At 63.8% G+C, this 20,431-nt stretch overlaps 1 protein-coding gene across 5 annotated transcripts in view; it reads right to left on the reverse strand.

Annotated features, from left to right (window-relative positions):
• SH3RF3 (SH3 domain containing ring finger 3) overlaps nucleotides 1-20,431 on the reverse strand; it is a 206,375-nt gene that overhangs the window by 97,922 nt on the left and 88,022 nt on the right. For all 5 annotated transcript variants that reach the window (XR_013831165.1, XR_013831166.1, XM_079941603.1 and 2 more), the window contains exon 2: nucleotides 11,722-11,976. Coding sequence is in view for 3 of the 5 variants with exons in the window: in XM_079941603.1 (XP_079797729.1) it covers nucleotides 11,722-11,976 (255 nt within the window). In the remaining 2 variants the exon portion in view is untranslated. The remainder of the gene's footprint in view (nucleotides 1-11,721; nucleotides 11,977-20,431) is intronic.

Consider the following 20,431-nt stretch of genomic DNA (forward strand, 5'->3'; position numbering starts at 1 on the left):
GAAGCTCGGCACCCCCCCCGCAGGCAAGTGCAGCACGTGGCTCCCGAGCCCAGTCACGTCAAACTGCTCCGGCGAGGCCGCGACACGAGCAGACGCAAATCCAGGCCGGGACCCGAGGACGCGGCAGGACCAGACGCTCCTCTCCAGCTCACGCAGCTTGGGGGGAGGCCGGGCTGTGCAGCGGGCAGCCACGCCCAGAACACCAGCAAGTGACTAACTTCCCGAGGTCGCGGAGGACGGGTTCCCGCCCTCTGCTCTGCCGCTAACCCAGCTCTCACCAGGGACACAAGCTCGGGGGGCGGGGGGGGGGGGCAGCGCTGAGCGCCGGGCAGCACCGCAGAGCCGCCAGCACCAAATGCCGCAGCCCTGCAGTCAACGCCTTCTCCCGCCGTCCACGCGTGACCGGGAGAGCGATGCCTGGATCCCCGTCAGGCCTCGGACGTGCGGTCGTATTTCACAACCCCGGGGCCGGTGCTTTCACAAGGACAAGGACAGGGGAGGCACCTGCTCTGCGGCCTCTTGGGAATGCGGAGAAACACGCCCCCCCCAAACCCTAACTGCATGCGACAGGGCGGGCCCGAGCCGCACGGACGGACGAGCGGGGAGCTCTGCGCTGGGCCGTCGCCGTCCAGGTCCGCACACCCTTCCAGGCCGGGCCGCGGAGTTCGCGTTGCAGGATCTGCTGCCGTACCGTGCCGTCTCTGCCTCGTGCTCAACTCTCCTGTTTCAGGAGGGAAGCAGCCAGAGACGTGGAGCGTGACGGGGCCTGGCTGAGGGCCAGCGAGGCTGTGGACGGACAGTGGGCAGGCTGGCCTGTGCCCTGGGTCCCCAGCGCTGCCCGGCGCGGAGGAGCAAAGGGCCTCTTCCGGACACCACAACGCTCCGAGGGATGGCGGCGGGGCAGACAAGGTCCGGGCCCATCTGGCAGCATGAAGGATTTTCTGGACAAAAGCTGCTCCCATGACATCATTTCACTTTCAGACGCACGACAACTTCACCTACAGTCTCCTCTGCAGTCTCCCTCTCACAGGTGGGGGCCTTCCCTGTGCCGCCTCCCCATCCCCCCGTTTCCAAGCTCTGAGGGACACCAAAGGCCAGGGCCCAGCAGCAGAGCTCCCTTGGAAGTGGGTGGCCTTGGGGTGGTCCCGCGCGACCCTGAACACAGCGTGGTTATGGGAGGAGTGGACCGCCTTCCCTCCCAGGCTCAGTGGGCAACGCACTTGCAAAGGAGTCGGGCACCACCTAAAGGGGCCTTAACTGCATTTCTGATTAACTCACCGAACTCCCCGGTGTTCGTATGTGATTCCTACCGGGGGGGAAAGCCGAGCTGCAAACAGATGGGGCTGTTAGGAAGCCGAGGCCTGAGGCTTTCCCTCCCTGACCTGCCAGGGGGCTGGAGTCTTTTTCCCCCCAGAAGTCCGCAGAGCGTGGCTGGCGGAGTGCACGGTCCTCAACACCACGTCAAAGGTACATCTCACACTCCGAAGGCCTGGCCCAAAGTATCTGGAGAGTTCCCGCAGCAGCTCCGAGTGAAGCAGCCTCTGGGGCCTGACAGTTTCCTAAACGCGCCGTGGGGCAGATCACACGCACGGGACCTGGACACGGGCCGGCTGCCTGCCCTCCCGGGGGCCTCCCTGTGCCTCCGCTCCTCTTACTGCAACCAAGTGGTTTCCAAGAGGCACCGAGGGGCAGACACCAGGATGGCCCTTCTGAAACGTGGCCACGCGGCCTGTCCGCTCAGTGCGGACGCCCGCTCAGCCGGGCCACGGCCGCGGCCACCTCGCGCTGCCCCATCCCTGACAGTCCCTCACTGTCAGCCGCAGACAGAGCGCCGGTTACTCTGGTCCCAGAGAAAAGGGAAAATCCAAAGGAAAGAGCTCACAAACTCCCTGCACCTTCTGCTGCAGACACAGCACAAGACTCCCCCGATGGCTCCGGGGTCCCAGGGGAGGCTCTGAAGGGCCCGGCTGCTGGGCTGTGCCCTCTTTCCTGGCTTGTGCACCGCAGCTGAGCTCCAGACGCTGCTGGGGGCTGGGAGGGCTCCTCCAACCCCGCCTGCCGCCCAGAGAAGGGACAGTCTTCAGAGCCCAACCTGCTCTGAGCCTCTGGGGGGGTTGGTCCCCTTAGGAAAGCCGCCTCCATGGAGGAGCCCGCAGGCTGCTGCCCAGCTGTAGGGCGGGTCTGGGAGCCGCCCAGCCCGAGCAGAATGCAGCACTGCCTGCTCCCTCAGGCTCACCCGCTTTGGTCACTAGGTCCCCGAGTCTTCCAGCCCGGAGAGCATCCCAACTGCCCCTCAGGACAGAGGACATGCAGTGGGTCTGGGCTGCCCACGATGGGCACGGCGGCCTTGACAGAAGGGCTCAGGGGTTCCACACCGCTGGGCAAGCCTCTGCAAGACGCAGCCACTGGGACAATACAGGTACAGGCGACCCGTCCGCAGAGTCTCAGCGGGGGTGTGTGCAGGAGGCCCATCTCCCCCGCCACGAGCGTCCCAGGCCAACACAAAAAGTGACGCGCGTCTGACAGAGCAGGAAGCCAGCGAGGGTGGAAGCCAGAAATGGCTGAGTGCCTATTTTGAGGTTGGTTCCCTAAATGCCTTTGTTCATTGAATCCTATCAACTCCATTTTATCATCAAAAAAGAGACTCAGAGATGAAGTTGATGTCCCCAAATCACCGTATAAAAGTGAAAGTGTCACAATCTGAACCCGTCTCACTCTAGAGTCCAAACCTCAAATACATTTGATTTCTAACCACCTACGTCTGTCCTCCAATCAGAAGAACATAGTTTGGGATTAATGCTAGGTTCATTCACAAAGGAGAGAATCCCCACGTCAGGGACGGACGGTTAAACACTCAGCGGTGTTAAGAGGATCACGTGGAAGGGTCTTGTGGCGACACCAGCAGGAGGGAAGTCTGCCCAAGTCAGGACAGCTGGTGGTGTTTGAAAAGGGCTTTGCCAACTCAAAGCACCCCTCCGGCCGTGCAGGGCTGGGCGGGTGGGAGGGTGTGAGATGAGGACGAGCAGGGGGCTGTCGCGTGCCCACGAGGCCTGTGTCCTCTCCGAGGAGCCTGTGTAGTGATGGTGGGTCTCCAGTCTCTGCTGCAGGGCAGGCGCAGATGGCTCTGAGATGAGACACACGTGGGCTCCTAAGGCCACAGGGCTGAGGCCACACAGGTGATCCCAAGTGCAAGGTCCCTGCACCCAGCAGCCCCTGACCGCAGCCCCTCCCCGTCACGTGGAAGGCACGGCGCACGCGGGCCTCGGGGGACAGCTGGGAGCCACCGGCTGACAGAGCAGGGACGCTGCACTGTCCCCTTTGTCTTTTTATCCGCACATGCCCAGGTTTTTGGAGTGGGACTGCTAAGAAGTTATAAATTGTGCTTTTTATAGCTGCTTTACAAGAAGTAATTATTCATTCTCTTCTTCAATTAAACAAAGACTTTGGTTTTAGAATGACTTTAATTAATGCAATTTTAACAGGACTGTTCAAAAGCTGACAGCAAGGTAAAAATCTTGCTTTGATGCACATTCTTCAAGCCTTTTTAAACCTCATCAATCCCATCACAGTGAAGTTTTTTAAAGGTAAGTTAGCACCATCCGTGGACTTTAGACACCGCTGCTTCCCTTGCTGAGTCCAGAAGGGAACATATCCAAACAACAAAACATTCCCGGGAGGCAAAACCAAGCTGGCCCGGACCATGTGGTCACTTCAGGTGACGAAACAGAGGCTGTGAGAACCAGCATTCCAGGCAGGTGGAGGGAATCCCTCAGCTGCCGTGTGGGGATGCGGAGGCTGGAGGCGTCTCGAGGGGAGAGATGAGAAAGAAGAGGTGCTCGGGCGATGGGGCTGCGCCCTAACCTAAGGCGGGGGGGGCTGCGCCCTAACCTAAGGCGGGGGGGGGGGCTGCGCCCTAACCTAAGGCGGGGGGGCTGCACCCTAACCTAAGGCGGGGGGGGGCTGCACCCTAACCTAAGGCGCAGGGGCTGCGCCCTAACCTAAGGCGGGGGGGCTGCACCCTAACCTAAGGCGCGGGGGCTGCGCCCTAACCTAAGGCGGGGGGGCTGCACCCTAACCTAAGGCGGGGGGGGCTGCGCCCTAACCTAAGGCGGGGGGGGCTGCGCCCTAACCTAAGGCGGGGGGGCTGCACCCTAACCTAAGGCGGGGGGGCTGCACCCTAACCTAAGGCGGGGGGGCTGCGCCCTAAACTTAGGCGCGGGGGCTGCGCCCTAACCTAAGGCGCGGGGGCTGCGCCCTAACCTAAGGCGCGGGGGCTGCGCCCTAACCTAAGGCGGGGGGGCGCCCTAACCTAAGGCGGGGGGGCTGCACCCTAACCTAAGGCGGGGGGGCTGCGCCCTAACCTAAGGCGGGGGGGCTGCGCCCTAACCTAAGGCGGGGGGGCTGCACCCTAACCTAAGGCGGGGGGGCTGCGCCCTAACCTAAGGCGGGGGGGGCTGCACCCTAACCTAAGGCGGGGGGGCTGCACCCTAACCTAAGGCGGGGGGGCTGCGCCCTAACCTAAGGCGGGGGGGCTGCACCCTAACCTAAGGCGGGGGGGCTGCACCCTAACCTAAGGCGGGGGGGCTGCGCCCTAACCTAAGGCGGGGGGGCTGCGCCCTAAGGCGGGGGGGCTGCGCCCTAACCTAAGGCGGGGGGGCTGCACCCTAACCTAAGGCGGGGGGGCTGCGCCCTAACCTAAGGCGGGGGGGGCTGCACCCTAACCTAAGGCGGGGGGGCTGCGCCCTAACCTAAGGCGGGGGGGCTGCACCCTAACCTAAGGCGGGGGGGGCTGCACCCTAACCTAAGGCGGGGGGGCTGCGCCCTAACCTAAGGCGGGGGGGCTGCGCCCTAACCTAAGGCGGGGGGGCTGCACCCTAACCTAAGGCGGGGGGGCTGCGCCCTAAACTTAGGCGGGGGGGGCTGCACCCTAACCTAAGGCGGGGGGGCTGCACCCTAACCTAAGGCGGGGGGGCTGCACCCTAACCTAAGGCGCGGGGGCTGCGCCCTAACCTAAGGCGCGGGGGCTGCGCCCTAACCTAAGGCGGGGGGGCTGCACCCTAACCTAAGGCGGGGGGGCTGCGCCCTAACCTAAGGCGGGGGGGCTGCGCCCTAACCTAAGGCGGGGGGGCTGCGCCCTAACCTAAGGCGGGGGGGCTGCGCCCTAACCTAAGGCGGGGGGGCTGCGCCCTAAACTTAGGCGCGGGGGCTGCACCCTAACCTAAGGCGGGGGGGCTGCACCCTAACCTAAGGCGGGGGGGCTGCACCCTAACCTAAGGCGGGGGGGCTGCGCCCTAAACTTAGGCGCGGGGGCTGCACCCTAACCTAAGGCGGGGGGGCTGCACCCTAACCTAAGGCGCGGGGGCTGCGCCCTAACCTAAGGCGCGGGGGCTGCGCCCTAACCTAAGGCGGGGGGGCTGCGCCCTAACCTAAGGCGGAGGGGCTGCACCCTAACCTAAGGCGGGGGGGCTGCACCCTAACCTAAGGCGGGGGGGCTGCGCCCTAACCTAAGGCGGGGGGGCTGCGCCCTAACCTAAGGCGGGGGGGCTGCGCCCTAAACTTAGGCGCGGGGGCTGCACCCTAACCTAAGGCGGGGGGGCTGCACCCTAACCTAAGGCGGGGGGGCTGCACCCTAACCTAAGGCGGGGGGGCTGCGCCCTAAACTTAGGCGCGGGGGCTGCACCCTAACCTAAGGCGGGGGGGCTGCACCCTAACCTAAGGCGCGGGGGCTGCGCCCTAACCTAAGGCGCGGGGGCTGCGCCCTAACCTAAGGCGGGGGGGCTGCACCCTAACCTAAGGCGGGGGGGCTGCGCCCTAACCTAAGGCGGGGGGGCTGCGCCCTAACCTAAGGCGCGGGGGCTGCGCCCTAACCTAAGGCGGGGGGGCTGCACCCTAACCTAAGGCGGGGGGGCTGCACCCTAACCTAAGGCGCGGGGGCTGCGCCCTAACCTAAGGCGCGGGGGCTGCGCCCTAACCTAAGGCGGGGGGGCTGCGCCCTAACCTAAGGCGGAGGGGCTGCACCCTAACCTAAGGCGGGGGGGCTGCACCCTAACCTAAGGCGGGGGGGCTGCGCCCTAACCTAAGGCGGGGGGGCTGCGCCCTAACCTAAGGCGGGGGGGCTGCGCCCTAACCTAAGGCGGGGGGGCTGCGCCCTAAACTTAGGCGCGGGGGCTGCACCCTAACCTAAGGCGGGGGGGCTGCACCCTAACCTAAGGCGGGGGGGCTGCACCCTAACCTAAGGCGGGGGGGCTGCACCCTAACCTAAGGCGGGGGGGCTGCGCCCTAACCTAAGGCTGGGGGGCTGCACCCTAACCTAAGGCGGGGGGGCTGCGCCCTAACCTAAGGCGCGGGGGCTGCGCCCTAACCTAAGGCGCGGGGGCTGCGCCCTAACCTAAGGCGGGGGGGCTGCACCCTAACCTAAGGCGGGGGGGCTGCGCCCTAACCTAAGGCGGGGGGGCTGCGCCCTAACCTAAGGCGGGGGGGCTGCACCCTAACCTAAGGCGGGGGGGCTGCACCCTAACCTAAGGCGGGGGGGCTGCGCCCTAACCTAAGGCGGGGGGGCTGCACCCTAACCTAAGGCGCGGGGGCTGCGCCCTAACCTAAGGCGGGGGGGCTGCACCCTAACCTAAGGCGGGGGGGCTGCACCCTAACCTAAGGCGGGGGGGCTGCGCCCTAACCTAAGGCGGGGGGGCTGCGCCCTAACCTAAGGCGGGGGGGCTGCGCCCTAACCTAAGGCGGGGGGGCTGCACCCTAACCTAAGGCGCGGGGGCTGCGCCCTAACCTAAGGCGGGGGGGCTGCGCCCTAACCTAAGGCGGGGGGGCTGCGCCCTAACCTAAGGCGGGGGGGCTGCGCCCTAAACTTAGGCGCGGGGGCTGCACCCTAACCTAAGGCGGGGGGGCTGCACCCTAACCTAAGGCGGGGGGGCTGCACCCTAACCTAAGGCGGGGGGGCTGCACCCTAACCTAAGGCGGGGGGGCTGCACCCTAACCTAAGGCGGGGGGGCTGCGCCCTAACCTAAGGCGGGGGGGCTGCACCCTAACCTAAGGCGCGGGGGCTGCGCCCTAACCTAAGGCGCGGGGGCTGCGCCCTAACCTAAGGCGGGGGGCTGCACCCTAACCTAAGGCGGGGGGGCTGCGCCCTAACCTAAGGCGCGGGGGCTGCGCCCTAACCTAAGGCGGGGGGGCTGCGCCCTAACCTAAGGCGCGGGGGCTGCGCCCTAACCTAAGGCGGGGGGGCTGCGCCCTAAACTTAGGCGCGGGGGCTGCACCCTAACCTAAGGCGGGGGGGCTGCACCCTAACCTAAGGCGGGGGGGCTGCACCCTAACCTAAGGCGCGGGGGCTGCGCCCTAACCTAAGGCGGGGGGGCTGCACCCTAACCTAAGGCGGGGGGGGCTGCGCCCTAACCTAAGGCGCGGGGGCTGCGCCCTAACCTAAGGCGGGGGGGCTGCACCCTAACCTAAGGCGGGGGGGCGCCCTAACCTAAGGCGGGGGGCTGCACCCTAACCTAAGGCGGGGGGGCTGCGCCCTAACCTAAGGCGCGGGGGCTGCGCCCTAACCTAAGGCGGGGGGGGCTGCGCCCTAACCTAAGGCGGGGGGGCTGCACCCTAACCTAAGGCGGGGGGGGCTGCGCCCTAACCTAAGGCGCGGGGGCTGCGCCCTAACCTAAGGCGGGGGGGCTGCACCCTAACCTAAGGCGGGGGGGCGCCCTAACCTAAGGCGGGGGGCTGCACCCTAACCTAAGGCGGGGGGGCTGCACCCTAACCTAAGGCGGGGGGGCTGCGCCCTAAACTTAGGCGCGGGGGCTGCACCCTAACCTAAGGCGGGGGGGCTGCACCCTAACCTAAGGCGGGGGGGCTGCACCCTAACCTAAGGCGCGGGGGCTGCGCCCTAACCTAAGGCGGGGGGGCTGCGCCCTAACCTAAGGCGGGGGGGCTGCACCCTAACCTAAGGCGGGGGGGCTGCACCCTAACCTAAGGCGGGGGGCTGCACCCTAACCTAAGGCGGGGGGGCTGCGCCCTAACCTAAGGCGGGGGGGCTGCACCCTAACCTAAGGCGCGGGGGCTGCGCCCTAACCTAAGGCGCGGGGGCTGCGCCCTAACCTAAGGCGGGGGGCTGCACCCTAACCTAAGGCGGGGGGGCTGCGCCCTAACCTAAGGCGCGGGGGCTGCGCCCTAACCTAAGGCGGGGGGGCTGCGCCCTAAACTTAGGCGCGGGGGCTGCACCCTAACCTAAGGCGGGGGGGCTGCACCCTAACCTAAGGCGGGGGGGCTGCGCCCTAACCTAAGGCGGGGGGGCTGCACCCTAACCTAAGGCGCGGGGGCTGCGCCCTAACCTAAGGCGCGGGGGCTGCGCCCTAACCTAAGGCGGGGGGCTGCACCCTAACCTAAGGCGGGGGGGCTGCGCCCTAACCTAAGGCGCGGGGGCTGCGCCCTAACCTAAGGCGGGGGGGCTGCGCCCTAAACTTAGGCGCGGGGGCTGCACCCTAACCTAAGGCGGGGGGGCTGCACCCTAACCTAAGGCGGGGGGGCTGCACCCTAACCTAAGGCGCGGGGGCTGCGCCCTAACCTAAGGCGGGGGGGCTGCACCCTAACCTAAGGCGGGGGGGGCTGCGCCCTAACCTAAGGCGCGGGGGCTGCGCCCTAACCTAAGGCGGGGGGGCTGCACCCTAACCTAAGGCGGGGGCTGCGCCCTAACCTAAGGCGGGGGGCTGCACCCTAACCTAAGGCGGGGGGGCTGCGCCCTAACCTAAGGCGCGGGGGCTGCGCCCTAACCTAAGGCGCGGGGGCTGCGCCCTAACCTAAGGCGGGGGGGCTGCACCCTAACCTAAGGCGCGGGGGCTGCGCCCTAACCTAAGGCGGGGGGGCTGCACCCTAACCTAAGGCGGGGGGGGCTGCGCCCTAACCTAAGGCGCGGGGGCTGCGCCCTAACCTAAGGCGCAGGGGCTGCGCCCTAACCTAAGGCGGGGGGGCTGCACCCTAACCTAAGGCGGGGGGGCTGCACCCTAAACTAAGGCGCGGGGGCTGCGCCCTAACCTAAGGCGCGGGGGCTGCGCCCTAACCTAAGGCGGGGGGGCTGCACCCTAACCTAAGGCGGGGGGGGGGCGCCGGCGAAACGCTTGTGTGAACACAGTGGGGGGTCAAAGCACGGTCTTCACCGGAATCACACCCAGGGGCCTCCAGCCCTGCAGGTTAATCCACAGACAGAAAGCAAGCCCTGGTAGAGCAGCCCGAGGGATGCGTGGCCCAGCAGCTCCCACACCTCCGCTCCCCAAAATGGGCTCAAAGGTCAGGTCCCGGGGAGCCCTGAGGACCACCCACCTCGACAGTGCTGCCCGCACAGCCCAGGGCGCCGGGACCTGCCCACCCCCACCCCCGGCCCGGGACGCAAAGTGGCAGCAGCGCCCACCACAGGACGAGTCTCAGCGAGCCATCCGAGTTCTCACTTCTCCCACGAGGGTGGCTTTAACGTTTCTTTTGAAAACCAAACACTGACCACCTCCTGACCAGATATCCCGCACACCTCCTGGGTGACTCGCACAGCCCGTCACTCTCAGGAACTGTCCCCTGGACTTGCCATTCCTGCCTCTCCCACCCGAAGTCAGGCTCCCCGGATACAGCACAGCTCCCAGTGGGATGAGCAGGCAGGTGCCCCTCTGTCCCCGTCCAGTGGGCTCTGGTCTTCGCCCTGGAGTTGAGAGTCCCAGCAGGCGCTCGCACACGCAGCGGGAGGCCTTCACCAGGAGACGCCGGCTGCTCCGGCCCCGCATGTGTCCGCTGGGGGAGCCTCCCGCCACCAAGGCTGTGAGCAGGGCCCTGTGTCTCTCCCTGTCCCTGTCAGCCCCTAACGGGTCTGCCTCCTTACAAGGCCTCGATCGACCCCGAGGGGTGGCTGGGTCCCTGCTCTCGATCTTGAGTGACGGCACAGAGCACCAGGGCCCAGGGTCTCCCTCAGGGTGGGCTGGGCAGAGGGGCGAGCACGAGGGGCTCTGTCCGCCTGGCCTCACACTCTGCAGCCTGCGTTCCAGCCTCACTCAGGAGGAGAGGGAGCAAGGGAGGGGGAGGCCTGACCCTGCGTCCAGGGAACCTGCAGGGCCAGATGACAACTGGAATTAGCAGCAGAACGCCTTGATAGAAGGAAGAGGGAAGAGTTGAAACCCTGAATGAAAACAGATCATTCGTCGTCAGGCTGAACAACGGAACAAGACATAAACAGCAGCTGCGACAGCCTGCACAGAACAGGCCACTGTGCTCAAGATGGAGCGCACGGTGCTCACAGCCCTGCGAACAGCTCGGCACTGCAGCCAAGCTCTGCTCTGAGCAGAGGACAGAATCACAGTGAGCTGGACGTGCACTCCAAGGTCAGGATCTGAGCTGGAACCCAGTTCTGTGTTGACAACCGCGTGTGGAAAAAGACTGACAGAGACACAGGACACGAGGACGGAGGAGGGCCAGGCCCGTGCCAGCCTCGGGCGAGCGACGCAGCCTCTTAGCGCTGTGCTCTGCTAGGGAGCCGCCGACCAAAGCCACCGTGCCAGCCAGGCACAGTAATAACCACTTGCGTGAGTTCTCTCACAACAGGAGATCATGACGGGAACTCGGAACTAACACGCTACCACCGGCTGGAAGGATCTGGGAGGGATCGAAGGAGGGAGGCGCCGCAAGCCCAGAATAAGCTCTGCCAACCTCCCAGAAACCCTCACGCTGGAATCCATCTTGGCTGAGAGATGTGTGTGCCACCAGGAAGGGCCCTGACGCAGACCAAATACAGGCCGAGAAAGATGACCGGCCAAAGGCAACCCGGGAACAGACCCAATCACCAGGGAACCTGAGACCGCAAGCCACGTGGCGGGGCAGTCCTCCTGGGTCCCTCACCTGCTGCCCTCCTCCCGGGCGCTCCCCCCGCCGTGAAGTCTCCTGTTCCATCAGCACGTGCGTCTCCTCGGACAGTTCATTTCCGAGTGTTAGACAGGAGCCCACTCTTGGGCCCTGGAAGGGGTCCCCCTTCCTACAACAGCTTCAACATCGGGAAGACAGGCTCCCACCTCTCCCCCGGGACCCTGGCGGGCAGTCATGAATGTAATTAATCAATCGATGACGTAACTCGTTACTGCCATCGGGGAGAAGCAGGTGTTCCAGAGTTCCAGGCGCCCCTGCCCTCCCAGCCCTGGGGTGGGAGCAGGTGAGGAAGCCAGGAAGCAGGCACGTTCACGAGGCCTGAGGCCGCCACCTCTGTCCTCTCCACACTGCACCCCCGAGGCCGGCAGGCCAGACACCAGGCCCCTCCACATCTCACCCGCACCCCGGGACGAGCGCACGGGAAACACTACTGGTTTGTCACTAAGCGGGTCCCGTGGCCTCACTGGCCACCTCAAGTGGCCCAAGCACACGCATCCACCTCCTGTGCTCTCCAAGAGGGTGTGACGGGCTGGCCTCTGGGCCCGGCTCCCACTCCCAGGACCTGCAGGGGTCTCTGCCACAGTCTCCCCAGCAAGCCCCCTCCCAGGGCCCATGAGCCCTGGACACACAGTGACTCAGGTAACGAGGGTCCCGCTCCCGTTACCTGCAGACGCCTGTGGGGCTGGGTGCCCTCTCCTTCCACCCGGCAGACCCTCAGGAAGGAGAAACCACTGCTCTCCCCACGGGGAGGCACAGGGAGGGCCCTGCGCTACGCCCAGGCTCCCTGCAGGGGCTGCGGCGGAAGGGCGGCGCTGGAACCCACCTTACCTTGCCGAAGGTCAGACAGTCCTTGTCCTGGTCTCTGTCCTTCATCTCGAAATCATAGAGTGCTTTGCCCTGGGGCGGGGCCTGGGGCAGAGGCCGCACACCCTGGACGTGGCTGGCGGGCAGGAGGCCGTGGTACCAGCGCTCGTCCACCCGGTGCTGCAAGACCATGACGTCCCCCTCGCTGAGCCTGAGGTCCCCGGGCTCCTTCCCCTCGCAGCTGTGCAGGGCTTTGCTGGGGGACGGCTGGGGAAGGCTCTGGAAGCAGAACACAGCGGTTACTCAGCAGCTGCCCACCCGGCCCGTCTGGCACCTGGTCTGAGGGGCCCCCAAGTCTGAAAGCCCAGGTTGGGGAGATACCTCAAGGGAGCAGCCCCCCACCCCAGGAACACGGGGCCAGGCCCTGTGGGACAGGGGGTCTGCAGAGGGTCCCGCGACAGGCCGCGGGCCTCCACGCGGGCTGCCACGCTCCGCATTGGAAGGACGCTGAGGAGGGTGCTGGGAGACCTTCATTCGAGGCGCAGAGAGAGACAGGACCCCTCGCCGGAAGGAGACGGAATCCTGCCGCCCGGGCTCTGGCTCCAGAAAGTTTTACTCACTACTCCGTGCTGACCTGTCATACCCTGGGTGCTATTTCTATCCGCCAGAAATCCGACAACTACCATGCCAGTGTCCCTTCCCTGAACCTCCACGGCAACTCAGAACGTGCATCCAGGGGCTTTTCGAGCTGAGGAGACAGACTTGCAGGACCGTACTGCACCCTCCCACGTCACTGCCTCACAGCCAGGGGCCCAGGCTCGAGGTCCACAAGGGACCCCCAGGGCTGGGAGCTCTAACGAGGGGTTCCAGCCATCACGGACCCCTGCCCCCCACCCGCCACGGCTCCCAGCTTCCTGAGGCCACAGCAGCCTCGTCCACAAGTACAATTTCAAGAGCCTGAGACAAGGATCCTCTTCAGGTCATGGGATGCTCCCACCCTCCTGTCAAAGGTCAGCCAACCCACCCACCTGTCTGACCTGCCATCCGGCCACAAGCAGAGCCCTGGGCTCCCTGCTCTTCAGCAACAAGGGGTCCGGGTTTCTCTCCCCCTTCTCTGCAGCAGCCAAGTTCCGCTCAGCTGAGCAGCCTTGTCAAAGGTAAGCTGCCCGCCAGGAAAAGCACACGGAGCCTCACCTCGTCCCTGTGTCCCCACCCAATGGCTCCCCAACAGAGGCCATGTTTCCTCCCCAGGGCTGCCCGGCCAGGGATCCCTCTGGTGCTTAAATCCACCTACACAGAGGCACGAAGCCCGAAGCTGCTGCATACAAGAGGCTCTCCGAGGAGACACAACAGCACTCAGGCCGGCCTCTGCGCCCATGCCTCCGCAACACCCGGGACGGCAGTGGAGAGAGGATGTGCGGCAGAGGGACACTCGGCCACCACCAGCCAGGGCCACAGCAGCAACAGATGGCTTTCCTGGAAGAACCCAAGCGGGAAAAGCCACAGCCAGCTCTGTGCTGGGGGCACGACGGGCGAGCTCAGGGACAGCGATGGCCAGGAGAGAAAGAGAGCCACGCGACTCCATGGCCAGAGGGCAGCGAGCCCTGCCGGCGGCGCTCCATCAGGACATTCGGTCCCCCCACACACACCGCCCCCCCATCTGGCAACACCTGGAGACATTTCTGGTTGTCATACTGGGAGGTGGGTGCTCAGGACGGGCCCACCCAGAGCTCCTGGCTGAGTGTCCGTCTGAACCCCGCCCCGCCCCTGAGGTTAAATTTCCCAAAAGAAAGGAGCTTCCTCGTCCTAAGTGAACTTTCAGTCCATCACAACTAGAAGCCTTTGTTTTCGCAATGGGCGTGTTTCACCGGTGACCCTGGAGAAGCTGGGACACCCATCACGGTGAGAGGGGTCGGGGGATCTCCTGCTGCCCGGGAGCGTGGGCTCGGCGAGCGCACCCCCCGCATCCTTTCACATCACCCCCCCCCCCCCCCCGGCAAGGGCCACGCGCGCGAGCCGCTCTCACAGCCACAGATGGAGGCCAGCGCGGGGGGGGGGGGGGGGGGGGGGGGGGGGGGGGGCGGTGGTGGTGGTAAATGCGAGCAGAAGGGCGGGACCCACCCTCCACGCCTTTGGGCCCCGCGCCGCCACGCCCTCCAGCACCCCTCCACGCCGCCCCGTGCAGGGGACGCCGAATTTCCACTCGGGCCTGCCCACCACCCCACCGGCCCCGACACAGAGGCCGCGGGCACACACGGAGGGTCAGCGGCAAGGCACCGAGGTGCCGCCCCGGCTCCGGCCCGTGTGGCCCGCACTCCGGACCTTCGGGGGGCTTTGTCCTCCGCCGATTCTGCAGAGCGGGCACGGCCCCCCCCCCCCCCCAGCCGGTCCGCGTGCGGGCCCCGGCCTGCACCAGGTCCCGCACCAGGCTCTGTGCTGCAGGGAGTAAAGCATCCCCCACCCACAAGGTCACGGAAACATGCGACTGAGACAAGCGCACAATGTGTCCCCACGCAGGCGGGCTGAGGACCCACCAAGGGCTGCCCTGTGATATGACCACGAGGCGAGAAGCTGCCTTTAGCTGAGTTTCGTGTTTCAGTGAGATTCAGGAGGCCTAAAGACAGACGTATCTTTCTTTTTCTTCTTCACCTTTTTTTTTTCCTGTTCCCAACTCGGGCCAAGGCTGTCTTCTCAAGTTTCTGCTCCACTCCCTGGTAGCGGATTCGCCCATGTTCCTGGTATTCTGGAAGCTGTTTACGGCCCACATTCGTGGAAATGCTGGGAGTGAAGATGACTGTGCCAGACAGCGGGCGCACTCACACTGGACAGTCCGCACGTGGCCGGGCTTGGGCTCACGCTGATGAGGGTCCCCGGGGACACTGCTGGCGGCGACACGGTCGCCTTCATTCCGTGACACGAAAAGGGCCACCACTACTCGGTGCGCTCCCTTAGGGCCCGGCCCGATCCCAAGTCCACTGAGGCCCGCGGGCGTCAAAAGTGCCGGCAGCTCCCAACAACACCGCTGTGTCCCTGGGCACCGGCTTTTCTAAGTTCCCACAGAACCAGAGAACGCCTGCCGCATTCCGGCCGACACAGCTTCACAACGCTCTGTGTCGACGGCAAGCTCCCCGTTTCTGGTCTGTCTTGGTGACGGTGGCCGCTTTCCGGCCTGTGTCCACCGCAATCTCCGCGTTTCCGGTCAGCGTGTGCGCTGATGGAGACGCAGCGGGAGGAGCCTCTCAGGCACCCTCGTGTCGCAGTCTCTGGGGCGGGGGAGGGGGGTGGCCTCAGATCCTGGCGGCCCAGGCAGTCCGGGCTCAGCTCCTCCCCACGACGGCCCCTCGGAGCCTCCACACGGAGGAGCGCGGAGATGTCCCTGAGCGGCCTGACGGCGAGTGCCCACCTGCACTCCCGCCCCCGACCAAGGGGATGGCACATCGGCTCCACGAAGAGGCGCCTGGTCCCGCGTGGGCGCCAGCCGCAGGGCGGAGGGGACACGCAGATCCAGGAGCGGCGCAAGGCAGGCCGCCCACGCGGGAGGCGAGGCGGACTGGGTTCTCTCCAGCCTCGCGGACCCCGCCCCCCACGCGGGATGACCCGACCCAGGATGACCTCCAAGCCGGCCCTGTGTCTGTGTTGGGTTCCCGCGCGGGAGCGCGAGGGCTGACAGCCAGGTTCCCCGCCCAGGAGCCCCTGCTCCCCATGCACCTTCGCTGCAGGTCCCTGGGGGCTGCCCCGCCCCACTGTCCGCCCGTCCCCGCCCAGGAGGCCTCACGTGCCCCACAGGACTGGCGGCAGACCCTGGGCCGGTGCTGGGCTTTGCTTCCCACGCACCCGCAGGGGGAGGAGTGCTCTGTAACGCCCGGTTCACAACGAAAATCACAGTTCTTCTGACAAGTATGGAAAGGTGAGGTAGGAGGTCAAGGGGAGCAGCGGGCAGCTTCAGAGCCCGAGCCTCCCCTCATCCCAGGGCAGCAGGGCGCCCAGCCACGTGCGGAGCAGGCTCTCCGCTCAGCCCTGGCTCACCCACCAGAGGTCATCAAATCCATCCTCCCGCATTTCCCAGCAACACCAAGAGGCTAAAACTGGTGGTATGTAGGGAGCTTTTTGTCTCTTAATGGAGAAGCCTCTAGGGAGAAGATTCGTAGAGGATGCTAAGGCAAACAAGTGTTCCAGGAGCCTGGACATGGTCCTAGAAAAGGCAGACGCTTCTAAGTATAGAAGATGGCCAATAAGGAGCTCACCTCTCCACCAGAAATACAAGTCAGATGGGTGCAGTGAGGACGGCCCGGCCCAGCACTTGCACACGGCCCGCTCTATATCGCATCGGATGGAAGTCAGATCAGAAAAGGCTAACCCTTGTGTGACACCCTCTCTCCCCTGCTTTGCTTCCAAAGGACCCCCTTTATCCTGACTCACAGTCACTGTCACCCCTTCTTTGTCAGGACCGGCCGCTTTCTCCTGAGCACCTGGGCTGCACCCCTTACAACCCACCGGATCCTCACAGCAGCCCTATGAGGCTGGCCTTTGTTACCGATGCTCTGCAGGCAGGAAGCTGAGGCACGGTGCATTTCAGTAACTTGCCCGGGTCCCAGAGGTGGTGAGGGCACTAGGCGGTCTGCCTCCCAAGCCCAGCGCACACCCGCCACTCACGCTGCCCCTGAGAACAATGCGACCGCTTATCTAGCTGCTACCCCGAGCCACGCACGCCAGGTAACCTGATTACTGCTCACGGGAACCCTTTGAAGTAGGAGTCATAACTACCACTTTTTAAGTGAGAAAAGTTAAGAGGCAAGTCAGCTCCCGGATGTCATGGGGCTGGGTAAGAGGGGGCCGACGCTTAGCTCTTCACCACCACCCACATCGGAGAGAGGGGGACCCCCAACAGAGCCCTGATCCTTCTCTGTTTAGCATGGAAGGAAAAGGAAAGGTGGATCGTTGACCATTAGGCCGGGAGGGTCCACACCTGTGTTTGCATTTATCCAGTTTAGAGAAGAATTGCTCATTTTTCCACTTTCTGGGAAGACATGCCTATACTGCAGGCTGACTGGGAGAAGCTCCTAGTCACATTCTGGACAGTGGTTACCAAAGGAGAGTGTGACGGAGTCCCTGGAGGGGTCTCTTTGGTGGTGTGCATGCCCAGGTGCTCCCCGCGGGGTATGAGGGGCTCCCCCCCAGCCCCAGGACTGCTCTGGCCTCGATCCAGGGATGCTCAGCCAGTCATATGTCCGACACGTTCCACCCGGCCTCCTGCGGGAAGTCCACTCACCAGAACCTGCTTTATGGGGTAAGAGGGGCCTTGCACTAGGATCTCCAACCACCCTGGAAGAAGGCCTGGGTGTCAGGAAGGAAAGCAAAGGCTTCCCATCAGCATCTGTCCTTTTTTCCGGAAGGTTCCTTTTAGGCCCTTATTTCAGCCCACACTAAACACCACATTACCTTTAAATACTTTTTAAAACATCATTGTTTCAATGCTACCAAAAAAAAAAGAGTAATACAGGAAGGTAAGGGGAAAATAAGGTGTTTGTAAATATCCAGGTTTAAAACAAAATAAGTTTCCTTCGGAATCCAGCTCTGAGGGCCAGAAGGGAGGCCCGCGTTAGAGCAGATCCCAGGCCCTGGAGGAGTCTGGGGGTGGCTGTGCATCAACATGTTTAAGGGCCTGGCTCTGCCACATTCGTCTCCTCATGTGCAAAATGGACATCTTAAAGTGCCTCTCTCCCAGGGATCCTGTGAGCCTAAACGAGGGGACATCCCTCTGTCGCTCACACGAGTGCCTGGAAGCAGCAAGTCCGGTGCGTGGTTACATGTTGGTGTCAGAAAGCGAGATGGGACGTGTCCTCCAAACTTGTCCGTATCACACGAACACAAAACGTATACACAGGCGAGCTCTGTGGAAACAAAGACCTTAGCCGATAAATGTAATGAGGACAGTTTTTTTTTCTTTTTTTTTGGCCACACCGCGTGGCATGTGGGATCTTAGTTCTCTAACCGGGGATCGGACCCCGTGCCCCCTGCAGTGGAAGCGTGGTGTCTTAACCACTGGACCATCAGGGAACTCCCCGACATATCACCTTTTGGTATTACGTGGCAGCATCAGTTACAAGACGGAAAGGGGGAAACTTCCTGGTGCAGCTTTGCTCCAAACATATTCTGAGTGCTAGAGAGCCAGCCAGCTTCGTGCTGTCGTGCCCACGGGAAGTCCCTTCTCGCCTTCACGCTCCCGTGTGACTTTAGAGTGAAAGTGGGTAGACCCTGGGCGCCAGTGCCCATTCCTGTGGCGCACCTGCCAGGAAGCAGACGCGGGGAGGTGGCCGCTCCAGCCAGCCAGGCTCGGCTACACTCGCGGCGCAGGGCCCCCTGCCGTGCAGCACTCCCACGCTGATGGGGCAGGGGAGCCAGGCTGCACTTGCCTTCTGCTGGCTGCCGCGCCAAGGCCTGGCTTCACCCTTCTTTCCCCCACGAGAATAGCTCAAAGGAACCCAGCGGTTTCCGATCATTTATTATGCATGGCAGGAAATGCTTCCAAACGTTGGTGAGGACACAATTAACATACCATGTAAAATTCAAGAGCGTGGTATTCCTTGCCACCCACACAGGCACTGAGCCACCGCCTGCTGACCCTGGGAGGCTGTGAGACCCGCTGAGCAGAGAGGCAGACGCTCCCACCTCCTGCCCGGCAGATTAAAGCAGGTCCTGCGCACCGTGGGCGGCCCAGCCGCTTAGCACTGCAGGGAGAGCTGAGAAAGGCAGCCCAGCACCACTGGAGGCACCCGCCTCCGTCCAGCAGGGGCTGAGCCAAGGGAGCCTGGGGCCCCGTGCGCGGGGGCGGGGGGTGGGGGGGTGGGCTGCTGGTGGCCGGCTCTGCCTCGCTCCCACATAGTCTTGGGGGCGGGCAGGGCTCAGCGGCGCCGTCCAGGGGCTTTGTGCTGCTCCTGCTAGAGGAGCTGCCCTTCGTGTGAGCTGAGCTGCAGGCGCAGGGGAACGGGCTCGGCCTTCACGACACCTGCCGCAAGACCAGACTCGGCGCTATAGGGCGTGCGCTCCTGTGAGACAGGGACAGCGCAGCACGGGGGACACGGCAGGTAACTGGCTGTCCCCACCCCAAGCCCAGAGAGGCCACGGGGGCCACAGCGGGCAGGGCACAGGCAGGCCGAGGGGGGCTCCAGGCTGCAGCCCTCTTGGTAAAGAGTCTCTGCTGCTGCTGTTTACAGTCAGCCTCGGCCAAAACACAGGCCAGACCGGAGCGCTCGGAGGGTCGGCAGACATCACACCATCTTCTCGCTGCAGCTGGAAGCAAAGTCACCGTCCTGGACCCGCTGCTGCCCCACAGGCACCCGCAGCTCAGTGTGGACGGCTCAGCCCCAGTCCTGCCCGGGCCCAGATCGCCACGAGGCCGCAGGGAGGGCCGGGGAGCCGCAGTCCCTCCCAGAGTCTTAAGAAAAGACTCTTAAGAACTGTTGTTCATATTCATTCACCTGCTGAGTGTACACTGGCCTCCTAACATGTACCAGACGCAGTTCTAGGAACTGCTTACACGTCAGAAACAAAATAGAAAACGTCTCTGCCCCGTGGGAACACACATTTCAGAAGGGGAGAGAGATATACAAGATAAGCCTTCAGTACCTGCGGCACATTGAAGACAGCGAGCCCTGTGGACCAAGCAGGCCAGCAAGAGGATCGGAGAGTCAGCGAGCACGGGCTTCACGGTTTCAGTCGGAGGGAGAGGCCTTGGAGGGGCCGGGGGAGACCTTGGAGGGGTGTGAAGCCTGCAGCTTCTGGGGACACACTCCAGGCGGGGAGGACGGGCAGCAGGCCTGGTGAGGCCCGCCTTTGAGAAGTCCTCTTTTCACACTCAAGTCGATTTCCTTTCTTCTTTTTTTTTAAAAAAAACGATGGAATTTTTTTTACAATATCTATTTATTTATTTTGGCTGCACTGGGTCTTAGTTACAACACGCAGGATCTTTAGTTGCAGCATGTGGACTTCTTAGCTGTGGTATACAGGCTTTAGGTCCCTGACCAGGGATCGAACCCGGGCAGCCTGCGTTGGGAGCGTGGAGTCTTACCCACTGGACCACCAGGGAAGTCCCTCAAGTCTGTTTCTTTATGAAGCAAAAGGGCAGAGAGAAAAGGGGAGGAAGAGGCAGGAGCGGCTGGGTGGCTGTGACTGATGACAAACTCGGGCTCCCGTGATGGCCAATTCCTGGCCCTTGCTCGGCCCAGCCCCCCGGGGGGCAGGAGGAGGGTGCATGCTCAGTATGGAGAGATCTCAGCGTCATGATTCCCGATGCTTAGGGCAGCGGAGCTCCAGGCGTACAGCATGGCCTTTTGGTTTATCTTCTGTCATCTTGGAAAGAGCACCTTCCTGTGCTCAAGAGAAAAGCTGAGGAGTCCTTTGTAGATTCTGGTCCAAAGTCAACCACAGACACTGAAGATTCCAAATCCCTGGCTTTTCGCATGGGCTTGGGCCACGAGCTGACCCTCGGCACCACCTGTACTCAGCGCGTTTATCGGGGCTCCCATGATAAATGCTGCCCAAGGTGCTAGTGACCAGCGATGAGGGACTCAAAGATCTTTCCAGAGGGTTCCCAGCCCCAACACAGAGCCTGTCCACACACACATACACACACACACACACACACACACACACACACACACACATCTTGATGGGGCTGGGGTGGTGGCATCTGTTGTGCGTCTGTGTGCAGATCTGACGTATCCACCTTGTTCCA

The sequence above is a fragment of the Stenella coeruleoalba genome, assembly GCF_951394435.1.
Source record: "Stenella coeruleoalba genome assembly, chromosome: 13".
NCBI classification, from domain to species: domain Eukaryota; kingdom Metazoa; phylum Chordata; class Mammalia; order Artiodactyla; family Delphinidae; genus Stenella; species Stenella coeruleoalba.